The sequence below is a fragment of the Chanos chanos genome, chromosome 16 (genome assembly GCF_902362185.1).
Source record: "Chanos chanos chromosome 16, fChaCha1.1, whole genome shotgun sequence".
Taxonomy (NCBI): Eukaryota; Metazoa; Chordata; class Actinopteri; order Gonorynchiformes; family Chanidae; genus Chanos; species Chanos chanos.
This window is the reverse complement of record NC_044510.1, coordinates 15,512,133-15,529,835: the sequence shown is the minus strand read 5'-3', so window position 1 is coordinate 15,529,835 and position 17,703 is coordinate 15,512,133. Positions and strand designations below refer to the sequence as shown.

Here is a 17,703-nt window from a genome sequence, read left to right as displayed (position 1 = left end):
TTTGTTTTTTTGTGTGTGTGTTTGTGTGTAGACATATCTACAAAAATAGAAAATAAAATAAATAAAATTCGGTTAGAGGTGCACCTTGGTCGGAATCTTTATATCCATAGAGAGATACTGTGAATTACTTCCTGCGATCAGGGAAGTTCCGACAGTCGAGGTAACCAAGAATATGTCCCACTGCAAAAATTCATCGTCATTTTTCATTGAAAAGATTGTCACAGGGGTTAAATTGGGCTCGTTCAGAGTTGTTGTTTTTTTGCATAGGTATGCACATATTCTGTTAGATACGTTATGTCCATAAGAAATATTGCACATCAGTTAATCATTTAAACATTGTGTATTACAGCTGTAGAACTAAAGACTGGGCGAAACAAACCGCTTCTCAAGAGAACTCCTTTTTTCTTGTGTTGTATCCTGATTTTAAGTCGAATTTGTGCACAAGATCCATTTTCTCTTGCTGCACACAGAGAGAATTAAAGACACAATATCTTGCATTACACAGTGATCTATTGCAGTAAGCGCCTCGCATTTAAATGAATACACAAAAGCAGAAAATTCGAGAACTATATAGAGCACAATTAGTAAATGTGGAAGTAGTAATTATATGCAAAATCCAGTGACTTAAATACTGGACATATGCAGCAATACACCAACTGGAATCCTTATGAAATTTATTTACTCTTCATGTTTACACGAAACCACCGAAGGTAGTGAGTCTTATCATTCCCTTCGTGCATATTATCATGTCAGCAAGATAACCAATGTGATCTAGTAAAATTAAAACCCCTGTGAGAAATCAAATTGTATTCTTTATGTTATGATGACGTAGTACTAATAAGCAAAGTCCAGACTTCGGGTGTGGAGTTGTTGTACAGGTTTTGGGTGTTGCAATTAAGCCTTAGAGAATTACTTGTGGTGGTCGTTTTAAATCTGAGTTTTGCTTTGAACAATTTATAACCCTTTTCCACACTTTACTGTAAGCGTGGATCGTTTGAAGGGTGTTTGTGAAAGAGGTGAAATTATTGAGTTCGGCAGGCAGAGTTGCTGTTGCTAAGATAGCCAACAGTTGAGCTGCGCGGAGTTGAAGCGCAGTCGAAGCAGCAACGAGAGGAGGACGAGGCTGGCTGACCCCGTTCATGCTTTGAATATGTTCAAATTGATGAAGTATTGGTCTCCAAAATCTTTGGACTCATGGTGAAGAGAAAGAAGATACCATCCTCTGCCGAAGAGCTGGAAAATGGGTAACGTTGCTTGAAAAATAACCACTTTAATTAGAGGTCGAATCCACGAAAGATTTTTCGTTGTCGTCTGTCGTTTCTGCAGGGCGCTAAAGTGTAGGCGCTCGCGTTTGAATTTCGGATTAAATAATACACAGTTCAGAACTCGAGTAAAGCTGGACCAGTCTTAAAAGGGACATGGATTTAATCGAAATGTGTGTTTTTAATCGGAACAGCAAATGAATATGTGAATATTTTCGATGTGATTTGTTGGGACGGTGATAGGGGATTTGAAACAAACAGCGGCGGCCATGTTGAGTTGGAATGAACGTCGTCTTTCTAAGTTGATGGCTGTTTTGTTTTATATAAAATGTTTGAAAATGTGCTTTGTTTATAATCTGTCAGGATGACAGTGGTCCAGAGAGACGGCTCTGAGGGCGAGGGGCCGAATAAACCCTCCCGAAAGGCTGAAGGGTGCGAAGATGAGGACAGTGTAGACCAGTCGATCGAGGAGACGAGTACAAAGAGAGACGGAGAGGAAATACTTAATCCATCAACTACGGCCAGCTTTAGTTCGGCTCCGACTCCTTGTACCTCTACACCGAGCCTATCCGGACCCCCACCGAACCCCCAGTCCCAAACCTCATCGCCACCGGTCTCACACAACCAGGACCAGCATCATTTTCTTAGATCCAGCGTGCGACCTCCAAGCAAACGGATCCGGAAAGATACCGTCGCCCCAGCACTGAATGGACACGGCGGGTCGAAAGGGAAAGGTGAGTGGCCAGTAAGGAAGATCGTCTGCACACATATATGTTGACAAACACTGTATTTCTCTTATACTTTTGATTATGATAGTTTACTTTTTGTTATCCCGTACTCGTGACATTGTTTGAGCGCTAAGCTCCATTCGTATTACGTGAGCCCCGTGTGTGTGCGAGCACCCAGTCCAGAGGAGAGACTCGGTGACAATAGCATCCTTTTCAGCCCTGAAGCGGGGACGGATTCTCTGCGCTAAACTGATGCGGACTGGAAGGATAAACAGTTTAGAAACCTCTTTTGTCTTTAGTGTCTCAGAGTGACCACGGCGAAGTAGCTTGCTTCAGTTTTCAACCGTGTGAATGAACATAAACAGTATACTGCTGCGACGCAGTCACTATTATGAATTTGACTGGAAAATGACAGCGTGTCTCGTGTCTTTGAGCGAGTGAGACCGTTAACTGCTGTGGAGCTTATTTGCGTATACATTTTTGGGTGTTATTTTGGGAGAGTTTTATCAGGGCAGTTTGGCTCCTGGTTGATTCATGATTCCAGTGATTCCAGTTTAAGCTCAGGTTTAAAATGGTAACTTGTGATGTGTCACCATAGTCATCTGTGCTGCTGCCTCCTGTGTGTGTGTGTGTGTGAGAGTAATGAGGGTGTGTGGGGGGGGCTTGGCTCCTCTGTTTAACCACGTGTTTTTTTTGGATCAGAATCGCAAGCAGTAGGTCTGGAAGAACTAGCCTACTCCGCGCACTTCCTGACACACAAACACATACACACACACACACGCACGCACGCACACACACACACACTGCCAACACACAGCAACAATTAATAATAATAATAGAGAGAAAAAAGGTATCAGTGTCCCCTGTGTGCAGTCAGGCAGAAGTGTATAGGCACAGGCTGTCAGCTGTCGTATGGGTGCTTTTACATGCTGTCATCACACAGCACTGAGCAGAAACCGATCAGCTGGGCTCGTTATGTATTTGTGTTTGTGTTTGTGTTTGTTTACGTGAATTCCAAACACTCTGCGGAGACACCTAGTATGTGTGTCCTCGCTCTCTTCAGAAAGTCCATGTAAGGGTTAATGTTGTGTCATGCAGACGTGTGTGAGAGAAGAGGGAGAGAGAGTGTGTGTGTGTGTGTGAGAGAAAGAGAGAGATTGTGTGTGTGTGTGTGTGTGTTTGTGTGTGAGAGAGAGAGAGAGTGCCGTGTGTTTTTACCTGTATCTGACTGCCTGGGTTGGTGTGCTGCTTGTTGTAGAGAAAGTTTAGTGTTAAATGTGCTTAAATGTCCCATAGCGCGCTGTGTTAACACAGAACCGCATGGGTTAGAGAGTGAGAGATTTGACTCTTATGTAAACCAAATCTTATCAAATAATCACACAATGCAATCCGTCTGCCCTGTCTCTCAAACATATTCAGGCATTAGCAGCGCCCCTAAATATCACACACACACACACACACACACACACACACACACACACACTCACACACACACACTACGTTATCCCCTACTGCTGTGTTTGTGCTTTGTGAGGAAGATAAGCTTGTACAGACTTTTGTTTTTCTCCTAAAACAGTTGTACTCTGGGTCATATTGATTCAACATTTTCTCAATGCATTACTGTTTAAAGTCTCTCTCTTTTTGTCTCTCTCTCTCTCTCTCTCTGTCTCACAGGGGCGGAGGCAGGTTCTGCTGTGTGTGTCTCGGTCCCTGCTGGCCCCACCGGTGGTTCCGGAGGTGGCGGGGCCTCCCGTGCGGCTCCCAGGGGCCAGACGCCGGGGGAGAAGGAGGAGGGGGGCAGTCAGAAGCGGGCGCGTAGGCAGTGGGAGTCGTGGAGCACTGAGGACAAGAACAGCTTCTTCGAGGGACTTTACGAGGTAGCGTCCGCGCCACAGAGAGAGAGAGAGAGAGAGAGCGAGCGAGCCAGGGCCCATGAGTGTCAAAGTTCTCTGAGTACTGATCCAGGATCAGCTCATGCACTTTATAGTTGTAGTAAAAGAAGTAGTGCGGACTGTGGGAAACTGATCCGAGAGGCCTGACAAGTGTCCATCCTTAATTACCACATTACAGCCAAGGGCTGGGTTAGTTTACCGATGCATATTTAAGGCACAGTTTCTTGGTCAAAGTGCTAACTTTTGTGAATGTTGTGTCAGAACGTCGGCTTTGTCCAGTAGGAGAGAGGATTTGGTGTGTGCTCACTGTGCAGTTCTGATTCTTTTGTCAGGATGTGAACCAATGTTACCTGAGTCCCAGGCAAATCTCATTTATGAAATAATTCCTCCTTTTTTTTCTTGGAGACTAAAAACCAAGTGAGCATTTTTCATAGTCATCCACAACAGTGTAGTCTGGGTTTTGAATTTCCATCCCATGCAGGGCAGAGTTTGTGGTAGAAGAAGAGTTTGTGTGTTTTGATTGATGTGTTTTGTGTTGTCAAAGGTTGTCCCCAGACTGTTTAGTCTGACCTTTACACTCTTCTGAACTCTCCACCTTGAAATGGACCCACTGAACACTTGCTCTCTCTCTCTCTCCCCCTCTCCCCTGCTCTCTCTCTCTCTCTCTCTCTCTCTCTCTCTCTCTCTCTCTCCCCTGTGCTCTCTCTCTCTCCCCCGCTCTCTCTCTCTCTCTCTCTCTCTCTCTCTCTCTCTCTCTCTCTCTCTCTCTCTCTCTCTCTCTCTCTCCCGTGCTCTCTCTCTCTCTCTCTCTCCCCCTCTCCCCTGTGCTCTCTCTCCCCCTCCCTTTCTCTCTCAGCATGGGAAGGACTTTGAGGCCATTCAGAATAACATCGCTCTGAAATATAAAAAGAAAGGCAAGCCAGCCAGCATGGTGAAGAATAAGGAGCAGGTTCGCCATTTTTACTACCGCACCTGGCACAAGATCTCCAAACACATCGACTTCAACAACGGTAAGACACACACACACACTCACAGATATACACCATGTACAACACACACACACACACAATCTCTAAACACATCGACTTCAACAACGGTAAGACACACACACACAGATGTACTCCATGTACAACACACACACACGCAATCTCTAAACGCATCGACTTCTACAACGGTAAGACACACACACACACACACACACCTCTTAACACACACACATACCACATACACACACACACACAATCTCTAAACACATCGACTTCAACAACGGTAAGACATACACACACAGATGTACTCCATGTACAACACACGCACACGCAATCTCTAAACGCATCGACTTCAGCAGCGGTAAGAGACACGTGTACACTTCATACACACGCAGAGATATACACCACACACACACACACACACACACACATATACGCCACAAACACGCACACACAAAATCACTTCACAATCTCTGATTTCAAAGCCCAGGAGTTGATTGTAACCACATCCAGATGATGACCTCATTAACTTTACAGACAGTTAACATCATGTCTCTCTTCACCGTGTTGCTGTGGTGAAACGAAGTCCACACAGAGTGTGCTGCCATAGTGTGGTGATGAAAATGCATCCACCAGTTAAAACCCATTCCACTGTCTTAATATTCCGCGGTCTCGGTATTCCGCGGTCTCGGTGTTCTGGAGTCTTAGTGTTCCACAGTCTTAGTATTCCAAAGTCTTAATATTCCACTTTCTTAATTTTTTACACAGTCTTGGTATTCCACAGTTACAGTGATGTAAAGTAGACCTGCGATACTTTGAATATACTCAATGTATCGCGGCTTGTTCTATGTGTGAAGTAGTAAATGACTATATCGCGAAGGTCGAGTATAAAGCGTCATGTAATTTTTTTAAGCTGTTGGCAGGAGACTCGCTTTGGCGTTTCACTTCTCTCGCTCTGTCCTGTGGCTCTCTCCTTCCCACAGACACAAAAAGAAAGAAACTCGCGTCACACACACACCCTCCCACTCAGCCTGGCCACTCTCCTGGGCGAGCGTGTGTGATGTGTGTTGGTGAGACGTGTGTTTTTGTATGTGGGGGGAACGGGGAAAGAGCCTGGAGAGAGCGAAAGAAGTGAAGCGCCAAAGCGAGTTCATGCGTGTTGAGTTTGGAAACGGTAATAGAAGGTGGAGGCGGACAAATTGGTTCGGAAAAGAAACGGTACTGGATTCATTGTCTGGCAGTGGTTTGGGTATCGCAAGGAAGATGTTGAATAAATACAGTTTTGTTGGTTGTGATTTCCCCCTTTTTGCGTGCAAGTTTAAAATTGTTCCCATAGGAACCTCTAATGAATATAAACAAGAATGTTTTAATGCAGACGTGTGTTACAGGGACTACTAGAATCAACATACTGGTGTGACTGTATGCACCAAAGGGTTAAATCAAGCATTTGTGAAGTGCTTTAGAGGAGATATCAAAATATTGATATATATCATGTATTGCGATATAGCCTAAAAATATCGTGATATTATTTATAGGCCATATCGCCCAGACCTAAGCCTTACTAGCCCATATACTGATGTATGCTCTCCACATCATTTTCTCAAGCTGCTGCATCTCTCTCCCCCTCTCTCTCTCTCTCTTTCTCTTTCTCTCAGCGTACTCGCGTGTGTTGAAGAAGTCGTCTCAGGAGCTGTATGGACTTATCTGCTACGCTGAGCTCAGGAAGAAAGTTGGAGGCTGTAAGTGAGGCTGACCCGTGTGTGTGCGCATGCGTGCGTGTGTTTGCGCACGTGCATGTGTGTATGTGTCTGTCTGTCTGTCTGCCCAGGTGCGCTCTGTTTGAGTGTGTGTGTTTGTGTGTACATGTGTGTGTGTTTGCGTGTCTGTCTGTGTGCACTTGTGTGTGTGTGTGTGTTTGTGCGCGCGTGCACGTGTGTAAGTGTGTCTGAAGGTTAACGGGGTTGAATGACACTGTATTATTGGTGTCACGGGGTGTGTATGTAACTGGATTGTTTTTGTGTTTCATGGTGTCGTCAGTGATGGACGATAAGAATGTGGCCAAACTGAACGAACTCATTCAGCAGGGGTAAGACACACACCTCAACTTTGTGTGTGTGTTTGTGCGCGTGTGTGTGTGTGTGTGTGCGTGTGTGTGAGTGAATAAGTGATGGTTTTAACTGTAGGTGATTTGAATATTTTTGCAGTTGTGTGCAGTTTTTTTCTGTCATAGCTGTGTTTGTATAAAGTTATGTCTGAGTATAATTATGTGATTAATATAGTGTGTGTGTGTCTGTGTGTCTGTGTGTCTGTGCGTGTGTGTGTGTGTGTGTGTGTTTTAGGGCCACCACTGTACGGTCCAAAGGACGGAACCTCAGAATTAAGGCCCCAATGTGCCGAGCGCTGAAGAAACTCTGCGACCCAGACGGTGAGAGAGTGAGTGAGAGAGTGAGAGAGTGAGAGAGTGAGAGAGTGAGAGAGTGAGAGAGAGAGAGAGTGAGAGAGAGAGTGAGAGAGTGAGAGAGAGAGTGAGAGAGAGAGTGAGTGAGAGAGAGAGAGAGAGAGAGAGAGAGAGAGAGAGAAAGAAAGAGAGAGAGAGAGAGAATGTTAGAGAGAGAGAAAGAGAAAGAGAGAGAGAATGTGTGAACATGTGGATGAATGTGGGTGAATCAGATGTCTGAAGTTTAGTTGGAGAGGTGGATGAGGGAGGGCACAGAGAGTGAGAGATGAAGAAAACGGAGTGATGCACAGACAGAAAGAATCGATGGAGGAGTGTAGAGGCTTTGGCACAAGTCCATGGTGTGGGTGGGCTGGACCCAGCGTTCCCATGGCGACAGGCGGCGTGACTGATTGGATGGTGGGAGGTGATGTTTAGCGAAGGCTTTGACATAATAGAGAAGCACAGAATAGAAGCATAACCCTGTTCCTCCACCTCTTTCTCTCTCTCTCTCTCTCTCTCTCTCTCTCTCTCTGTCTTTCTTTCTTTCTTTCTTTCTAACCATCCCTTCATCTTCTGTAGGAGTGAGTGATGAGGAGGACCAGAAGCCCGTCCGGTTACCGCTGAAGGTTGCCGTGGAGCTGCAGCCCCGTAGCAACCACTCCTGGGCTCGGGTTCAGAGCCTCGCCCACAACCCACGCCTCAGGTGAGCCTCACCAACCTCACCCTCACACAGCATCCGGCCTACCTCATATAAACCTCATATAATCACGTCAAACCTCGTGTACTCATGTCAAACCTCGTGTACTCACGCCAAACCTCGTGTACTCACGCCAAACCTCGTGTACTCACGCCAAACCTCGTGTACTCACATCAAACCTCGTGTACTCACGTCAAACCTCTTGTACTCACGTCAAACCTCGTGTACTCACGTCAAACCTCGTGTACTCACATCAAACCTCATGTACTCACATCAAACCTCATGCAATCAGGTCACATGTATTTGTTGTTTGTCACTTGTAGTAGACCATTTCTGCCGGCTCTTTCCGCCAGCTACCACCGCAAGTGCATTTCAGACCTGTGTGAAACACTGTAGAGTATATGGTGGCAGCGGTGATGTGGTCTCTGTGGTCAGGTTGTTTCTAATTATTATATCGTGAGTAAGTGTGTTTGTGTTTTTTTTTCTCTCTCTGTGTGTGTGTGTGTGTGTGTGTGTGTGTGTAGGATGGTGGTGGAGTTGCACAGGAAGGTGTCGAGTCTCATTGAGTTTCTGAAGCAGAAATGGGCTGTACAGGACCAGAGAATCGTATCCTTCTGCTGCTGCTTTATGTTATTTATTATTTTTTACACCCTCAGAGAGATCCTCCAACTCCTGTTTCTTAAAGCGAATCCTGCAGACCAGCTGAGACGCTCTGTCAGCTGTGTTAGAGTGTGTTTTTTAGTTGTATGCAGTTCTCTGTGGATCTAAATTATGACTGTTCATGACCCACACACACAGACAGAGAGAGCGTGTACTCTTCGCATCCTGATGACTTGTAGGTCTTTGTTGCCATGGTGACGATCCTTAACCCCTCCCGCGTACAGCGTAAGAGTCTGGAGGAGCAGGAGGCCCTGGAGGGCGTGTCCAGGGCGCCGGACTCGGAGGAGCTCATTCTGTTTCCAGCGGAGAGCAGCACGGTGACGGCGTTGCCGGGCGTGGCCCGCGTGGTGCACTCCAAGGCATCGTGTACGGTGCACTGGCAGGAGAGCGGGAGGGGCCGGCCAGGTGTGCGAGACCTACCTGCAGCCCACATCCTGGGCATCCAGCCCGCTAAGGGACCCGGAAAGACGGGCAAGGCGGGGTCAGGGGGCGGAGACTCGCGGCGAGCAGACGGCCACACCCACGAGACCGTAGATAGCAGTAACTCCACCCCTGTGGGGGAAAGCAGTACGAACTCACCTCAAAATACTACTATGACACCATCTGTCACTCAAGTGGTTGCCCCGCCCCCTGCACCATCACTCCCTCCAGGACAGGAGAGCGGTAGTTCAGGGACAGGAAACACAGAGGGGGCGGGGCATGTGCACACAGAGTCTGATGGGCAGGCCAAGGAGGCCGCCAATCAAACAGACGGCCCACCGACGGAGCCGAGCAAAGACGAGCCCGCAGCCGGAGGCGGGGCCTCTCCAGACAGAGCTCCGCCTCCGACAGAGCCGCCGACACGGAGCGAGGAAGTGGGCGTGACCGGACGTTCTCCGCAGCGAATCCGCGAGGAAGGGTGGAGCTCGCGGGGCTCGGAGAACGTGACGCTGGCAGAACTCTACCTCATGCTTGGGAAACCCGGGAAACTACAACTGGAGTACGATTGGCAGCCGGTGCCCCGCCCATCTGCCCCAAACACAAGCCACCGCGTTCTCCGCTGTCTCCTGCGCCTTGTGGCCTCAGAGGTCAATCCCAAACCGGTGAGTGTGACCTTACACGTCCTCACCTTGACGTGGATCATTTGAGCTGTGTTTCAAGGGGACATGGTGAAATGAACCCTCAGTCGATCAGTCCTGTTGTGTTTTGTCTTTGCCGTCATTCGCATGTCTCTGATTGGCTGAGGAATGTACACACCTGAGGTCAAAAAGAGCAGGATTCTCAAGCACCAAATTTAGCCACACCCCACTTCTAATCTAAGATGTCCCTTAGGTTCTGTGACCCGTTTCATTTCTCTCTCCCTCTCTCTCTCTCTCTGTCTCCCCCACCCCCCCCCCCCCCCCCTCTCTCTCTCTCTCTCTCTCCCTCTCGCTCTCTCGCTCCCTCTGTCTGTCTCTCTCTCCCTCTCTCTCTCTCTGTCTCTCAGGTACCTGAGTTGTCCTCTGTGGGAACATCTCCGGTGAAGCCAGGTCAGGAGGACCAGTCTCTGACTCCACCCGGTAAAGCTCCGCCTCCAGGAGTCCGAAGCCCCAGCTATGGACGACAACAGAGCACTGCACGCACAGCTAAAATTCTTCTGCCCAACACAGTCAACACAGGTACACACACAGGTACACACACACACAGTCAACACAGGTACACACACACACAGTCAACACAGGTACACACAGTCAACACAGGTACACACAGTCAACACAGGTACACACACAGTCAACACAGGTACACACACACACACACAGTCAACACAGGTACACACACACACACACAGTCAACACAGGTACACACACACACACACACACAGTCAACACAGGTACACACACACACACACACAGTCAACACAGGTACACACACACACACACAGTCAACACAGGTACACACACACACAGTCAACACAGGTACACACAGTCAACACAGGTACACACAGTCAACACAGGTACACACACAGTCAACACAGGTACACACACACACACACAGTCAACACAGGTACACACACACACACACAGTCAACACAGGTACACACACACACACACACACAGTCAACACAGGTACACACACACACACACACAGTCAACACAGGTACACACACACACACACACAGTCAACACAGGTACACACACACACAGTCAACACAGGTATATGCACACACAGGTACTCACAGTCAGCACAAGTACACGTGCGCAGTCAATGCAGGTACACGTGCGCACGCACGCACACACACATACATACACACACAAACCCTGTGTGTGCCTGCCTGTCAAACCAGAGCCAGAAGTTGTTGACACGACCGCTTGTTACACAAGGTGTGAAGACCGTTTGACTGTTCAGGTCATTTCGGCTGAAACAGGAATTAGAAAGAAAGAAACCAGACATTGATGCAATTTCGTCTGATCCACTTCCTGTTGAGTTTGAGTGTGGTGAACTTTAACCTGTTAAATCGCATTAGCTGAGGGTTTTACCAAAACACGAAACAAGTGGACGGGCGTGTTTGTCTCGGCCGTGCCGCTCAGCGTAGAAAACTCTGTAATGGCTCTACTCTAGGGCTCCCTGCTCTCTCTGACCGTAATCAGCCCGGTCTGTCACCACAGTGGGAGAAGAAACAAAACTCACTCAGTTCTAGAGTGGTTGAAAAGAACAGGCCTGTGCTCGTACCCCTGCTGTCTGACGGTGTCTCTTCCGGTTTCACCCCTGGATTCCACCGGGCGTGGCCCGTCTGCGACGTCGTTTCGTTTTGTTCCGCCCTCCACGCGGCTTCATACCCCACCGGTTGCATTCCGGAGGCAGTGCGTTTTGTCTGCCCAATGTTGTCGACTTGCTGATTTGTTCATTCTTCCTTGATTTTTGATGCTTTTACCGTGGGTTGGTCACGTAGTTAAATGGTTTCCTGTTTTTTGTCTGTTTTTTTATTGTTATTTCCTACTTTGTTGTGCTGTAGCCTGCAGACAGAGCTAATCCAGTTAAGTTCAGTTATGAAGGACACGGATCACAGGTTTGTGGCTGTGTTTTAGTGAGAACATTGCGCCTCTGAACATTATTCTCCACAGTGAAACGGTTACTGGGTCTGACCTGACAGGAGCTGGTACCGCCAGTGTACACTCAGAGTTCTACTGTATTAACACAGCTAGGGTCTGCTCAACTCATACACTACACACACACACACTCACACACACACACACACGTATGTAGCGGCAGCACCCTGTAGCCAGTCAGCTACATGTCACACACGATGTGAAGAACGGTTCACCTTTCACGTTCTCTGACCTGGGGAAACCAAAGTAGGTCCACGGTCCAAATCCTCCTCGTCTGTTTACCGCTGCTGAAACAGACGGTCACTCTCTCAGAATCCAGTCGGCACCATCTGCTCGGGTTCCGCCTCGGGCCAAAGCCCCGTCACTGAACACACAGTCCTTGCCCTGAACACCTGACGCACTTAACACAGGTGTGCCTGTGTACACAGGCAAAAGGCTGTGTTTGAACTCATAGCATAGTCTCACTACATTAAACCCACATGCAGATATGTCTGGAGTGTGTATAGCCTCTCAGTTATCCATACCTCAGCTTCCTATTGGCTCGCTCAGGCATCCATCATAAATCTGAAGAATTGAACTGGACGTTTCTCTGCAGGTGGGCGGAACCTGCCTAGGTCCCTGCTGGTGTCTGGGAATGACAGCGACGGGGGCGTGTTCGCCGTTCCGACGACCCTCCCCCCAAACAGCTCACGCCACTCCAGAATGTTCTCTCCCAACAAGGAGGCGGAGCTAGCCTTCCGTCAGCAGCTCGACTCCATCAGCGTGAGTAGGCCAGCGGTCTCCTCGGCAACGGCACTCTGCCTGTAGAGTCAGCCTCTGTGTTTGATCTGCCCTTTGAACTTTGACCTGGTGGTCTGTTTTTAATGTCAGTGTCTTCCTGTGTCTTCTGTACAGTCGGACATCTTCCTCCCCAAACAGAGGAAGCCGGGCCGAGGTCGACCGCTGAGGAAACCGCTGGTGGTCCAGGTAAGAGCAGAATGAAGGAGTGTGTGTGTGTGTGTGTGTGAGAGAGAGAGAGAGAGAGAGAGTGTGTATGTGTACGTGTGTATTAGGGGTCGACTGATAACAGTTATTTGTAACCAAGGAGATCAGTAACCGATATTTGGAGCTGAAATTCATTTTGTTGTAAATATGAAATTTTTAGTGACGAAAGACATGTACATGAAGAAGGAAAATGCTTTTTGCCGAAGTTGTTGCCCGTATCTCGCCCACACTCACAGAGAAAAGTGCTGATTGGTTGTTTACTTGTCTTTGTTCACGTTTAAACCAATCGGATAAGGCAGCGGTGGGACTTTGAGCCAGGCTACAGAAGTGTACCTCTCAGAGAGTGCTCTCCACACCTGAAAAGCACATCACAAAAAGGCTTTTTTCTTTTCACGTCAGTCAGAATGACGATCGTGAAAATGACTGATGTCAGACCCGATTCTTGGCTAGAACGATAATGGGTCGACCTCGAGTGTGCGCTAGTCTTACTGTGGTCCTGTCATTCTCTGGTGTGAATTACCCTGCTGACATCTGTCACACGGACTTTAATAATAATAAAAATAATAAGAATAATGATAATAATTCACTTCCTTGTGAATGCAGAGAACGCTGTTGCCACGGACGACTGGAGACACCCCCCAACACGTGTGCTCCTTCTCCATTCTCTCCAACTCCTCAGCTACAGGTACAGAATTTTCCCCTGTTTTTCCTCTGCTCCGCTCTGCTATGGATAGAACACCTCCACTGCTGCAAACACCTCCACTCATACAAACACCTCCACTCATACAAACACCTCCACCGCTGCAAACACCTCCATTCATACAAACACCTCCATCACTGCAAACACCTCCACCGCTGCAAACAGGGTTTAACACAAAAGTCTGAGTTTATCTGGACAAAGGATGTCTAAGACCATTAAACAAACATTTTCCCCCACACAAACTTCACACCATGGTCAAAAGCTGCTTTTGTCCAAAACGAGAAACTTCCACTTACGGTAGACCTTGGTTGATCTGTCAGATGTTTTTAGATAATCTTTTCTTCTCACTCTGAATGTCCTAAACGCGCTCTTTCTCTTTCTCTTTCTCTCTCTCTCTCCCTTTCTCTTTCTCTCTCTCTGTTTTAGGCACTGGTTCATTCCGGCCCATTCAGACCCGCCTCCCACCGTCTTCACGCCCATTGGTTACTAAAGCCACATCCACTACGCCAAGCCCCGCCCCTACTCAGCTGTCCAGTGAGTCTCCGCCCCCTCTGTCGTTGATTAAAAGGATTTTACTTTACGATAATGAACCTCCCTCTCACGGCCACTAAACAGACCAGTCTGTTTCACTTCCCTGCCTGTTTACTCCTTTTTTACGAGATGGTGTGTTTCTCGTGTGTGTGTGTGTGTGTTTGTGTGTGTGTGTTTGCGGTCCAGGTGCCATCGACCTGGCAGCGAAGTCGGCTGGCATCATCCCGGCCAGCCCATGCCGTGAGCTGGACCCCCCCAGCACAGACAACGCCCTGTTAGGCCCCGAGGAGGCCACACCCCTCGTCTCCTCCATCCCCACGCCCGAATCTGACCTCCTGCACCAGGAGCCATCCGAGGTGCGTGTGTGCGAGTGTGTATGTGTGTGTGTGTGTGTATGCGTGCCTGTGTGTCTGTGTGTGTGCGTGTATGTGTGCGTGTGTGTGTGTGTGTGTGTGTGTGTGAGAAAGAGAGGTGCAGGGAAGTTGTGATGGTGGTGGGTGTGTGTGTTGTGTGTTTCTGTTTCTCCACTTGAGTGTTTATTAATTAAATGAGAGACTGATAGACCAGCTTGGAGTACAGCATTATACAATGAATTCAATCAGCGCGCACACCACACACACACACACACGTGCGCACTGAACACTGGCATTGCACTGTGTGAGGATGTGTGACTGTCTGTCATCCTGGACACACAGTATCAGGGTGTGACTGTCATCCTGGACACACAGTATCAGGGTGTGTGACGGTCTGTTGTCCTGGACACACAGCTGCACTGGCTGTGAGCATGTGCTTTAAACAAGGAGAGAAAATAGAAAGTAGAGCTCAGTGTCAGATATGAAGAGTGATGTCCATGAATCACATGTTATTTGACTTTGGTTTTACCTGATCTCTCTTTCCTCTTTTCACCTCACAGGGAACTCTCCAGAACGGCGCCCCTCCTCCCTCGCCTGGGGGCGGGGACTCCCTCTTGGCCCCGCCCAGTGTGGCCTCCCTATTGGACATCTCTTTACCCGGTCCCCCAGAAGAGTCCCTCCCCCCCGGAGAACCACACACACATATCAGCGACTCTATTATCGAGTTCGCCATCAACTCTGCACACTACGGTACGACTGTGTGTGTGCATGCCTGCGTGTGTGTGTGTGTTTGTGTATGCGCATGCCTGCGTGTGTCTGTTTATGTGTATGCGTATGCCTGTGTGTGTCTGTTTATGTGTATGCGCATGCCTGCGTGTGTCTGTTTATGTGTATGCGCATGCCTGCGTGTGTCTGTTTATGTGTATGCGCATGCATATGTGTGTGTGTTTATGTGTATGCGCATGCATATGTGTGTGTGCTCGTGCGTGCTTTCCACTCATGCCGTTCCAGGGTTCAGTGTGTACATTTTGTTAGCGTTTGTTGTGTTTTTTTGTTGTTTTGTTAGCGTTTGTCGTGTTTGTTGTTTTGTTGTTGAGAGCAGGAAACACATGTCGTGTGTGTGTGTGTGTGTATCAGGGTTCACACAAGACCCTTCAAGTGCTTAAAATAAGAATTTAGCCTTTCAAAAATTCAGTACTGGATTATCTGGAAAATTGGCCTGTAAAAATTTGGGTTTAAAAGTGGGAAAGGGCTTAAAATTAAGATTATATGCGTACGCTGCAAGCACTCACAGAGCACAGTGTAGTGAATTTTCTAGAGTCTCTGGTGACAGCCCTGGTCCTGTGTGTGTAGCTGTATATTAAAACTTTTAGTTCATAAATATACACACTCTTCCCTTTCATACTCACCGCATCTCTTTCAGTGTCTCTATGTGAGTCACTGCTCATCAGTGGTAAACCCCAGCCTGTCAGTCATAGTTATGCCTGGTGACGCTGACATTAGACTCTTATTGTGATTCATCAGTCTGTTTCTCTGGTGGAGTAGGAGACAGTATCTTGTCCTGTGGAACAGTAGGAGACAGTATCTTGTCCTGTGGGACAGTAGGGGAGAGTATCTTGTCCTGTGCTCTTAGAAAATTTTGTAATGCAGTTATTTATTCCCACTGGAGGAGACACTAGCCCCCCCTGCAGGTACGCTCCCAGCTTGGTCGGGTGTCCACAAAAGCACATCTGGGAATTCAGCTTAGACTCTTAAAAAAGAAAAAACTCTAACGTCTCAAGAAGAAAAAGTCAAAATATTTGAAGTTAAAGTGGTAATATAATGAGAATAGATGTGTTGTGTTATGAGAAGTTAAAGTGGTAATATAAGAAGAATAGAGGTGTTGTGTTATGAGATGTTACAGTGGTAATATAAGGAGAATAGAGGTGTTGTGCTATGAGATGTTACAGTGGTAATATAAGGAGAATACAGGTGTAGTGTTATGAGATGTTAAAGTGGTAATATAAGGAGAATAGAGGTGTTGTGTTATGAGATGTTAAAGTGGTAATATAAGGAGAATAGAGGTGTAGTGTTATGAGATGTTAAAGTGGTAATATAAGGAGAATAGAGGTGTTGTTTTATGAGATGTTAAAGTGGTAATATAAGGAGAATAGAGGTGTAGTGTTATGAGATGTTTAAGTGGTAATATAAGGAGAATAGAGGTGTAGTGTTATGAGATGTTAAAGTGGTAATATAAGGAGAATAGAGGTGTTGTGTTATGAGATGTTAAAGTGGTAATATAGGGAGAATAGAGGTGTTGTGTTGTGAGTGATGGATCTGACAGGGGAGAGGAGAGGAACAGTTCACTGCAGACAGTTCCCAACACCCATGAGCCATGACCCCTCTGTCTACTAAAGGATACACTCATCAGAACAGTTTCCTTTTTTTTCTGTTTTCTTCTTTCTGTTTCTTTGTCTTCTTTAAACCGTGGCTGTAAAATGCTGTTGTTAAATGAGGGCGAAAGACAGTAATGTGATGTAGTTTGTGTCTGATTCTGTTCAGACTTCAGCTGTTCTGCTGTCCTTGAAAATGGAGCAGTGGTCCTGGAAAAAGGGCTTGTTTGTCATTCACTGATGTCTGTATGAACACTGGTGTCTTGACTGGTGTGTATGAACACTGGTGTGTTGACTTGAATGTGTGAATTCACTCTCTCTCTGTACCAGGTGATGGATCCTCTCTCTCTCCTGCTAAGCTGAATGGGAGTGACTGCTCTAAGCTCCTCCCCTCTCCTTGCCACAGCCCCGCCCACAGCTGGATCCCCTCACCCACCCACGATCCACAGTGGTACCCCAGTGACTCCACCGATTCTACCCTCGGCTGCCTTCTGTGTAAGCACGCGCGTACACGCATACAAACACACACACACACACATTCTATGTAAGCGCGCGCGCGCACACACACACACACACATTCTATGTAAGCGCGCGCGCGCACACACACAGATTTTGAACTCCCCTCTCTCCCTGAGCAGCGAGCCTGGTGTCTCCTGATAAGACGCGTAGGACGACCCTCCCCCCTGTCGAACCCTCCAGTGGTACAGCCCTTCTCGGCCCCAGCCTGCTGGACGGCAACTCCCATGATTCCTTTCAGTCCCGTGGCCTACCCGACGTGGCAGAGGTGAGGCGGCCTGGAGTCAGCTGTCAAGATTCTTCTTTATTCGTCTTATGGTTTTGCTTTCTGTGCTGTGATTGGCTTGCTGTCGTGTCTGTCAGTAGTTCCCTGAATCTGATTGGCTGTCTTTGTTTGTAGGTGGACACCCAGCTGGCCTGCATGATGAGTGAGAGCAGCGTGGATTACATCGCTCGGTTTAATGACCTCGCCCAGGAGCTGTCCGTCACGGAGCCGACCCTCCCGCCCCCAGGAGTCTGA

At 47.7% G+C, this 17,703-nt stretch overlaps 1 protein-coding gene across 1 annotated transcript; it reads left to right on the top strand.

Annotated features, from left to right (window-relative positions):
• The first annotated feature begins 1,194 nt into the window (after positions 1-1,194).
• On the top strand, positions 1,195-17,703 carry cramp1 (cramped chromatin regulator 1). The gene is made up of 20 exons (XM_030793784.1): positions 1,195-1,244; positions 1,626-1,996; positions 3,665-3,867; positions 4,739-4,892; positions 6,524-6,607; positions 6,906-6,954; positions 7,208-7,293; positions 7,885-8,008; positions 8,527-8,608; positions 8,887-9,744; positions 10,128-10,299; positions 12,323-12,489; positions 12,622-12,693; positions 13,315-13,396; positions 13,838-13,945; positions 14,129-14,298; positions 14,856-15,045; positions 16,998-17,162; positions 17,306-17,451; positions 17,584-17,703. The coding sequence occupies exons 1-20, from the start codon at positions 1,195-1,197 to the stop codon at positions 17,701-17,703; spliced, it is 3,453 nt and encodes a 1,150-aa protein (XP_030649644.1).

Bases quoted from the DNA above. Each gene is read 5' to 3' on its own strand.
- cramp1 (XM_030793784.1), top strand. From the start codon at position 1,195: ATGGTGAAGAGAAAGAAGATACCATCCTCTGCCGAAGAGCTGGAAAAT. The intron at 1,997-3,664 runs GTGAGTGGCCAG...TCTGTCTCACAG, and splicing joins CGGCGGGTCGAAAGGGAAAG to GGGCGGAGGCAGGTTCTGCT. The intron at 17,163-17,305 runs GTAAGCACGCGC...CTCCCTGAGCAG, and splicing joins TACCCTCGGCTGCCTTCTGT to CGAGCCTGGTGTCTCCTGAT.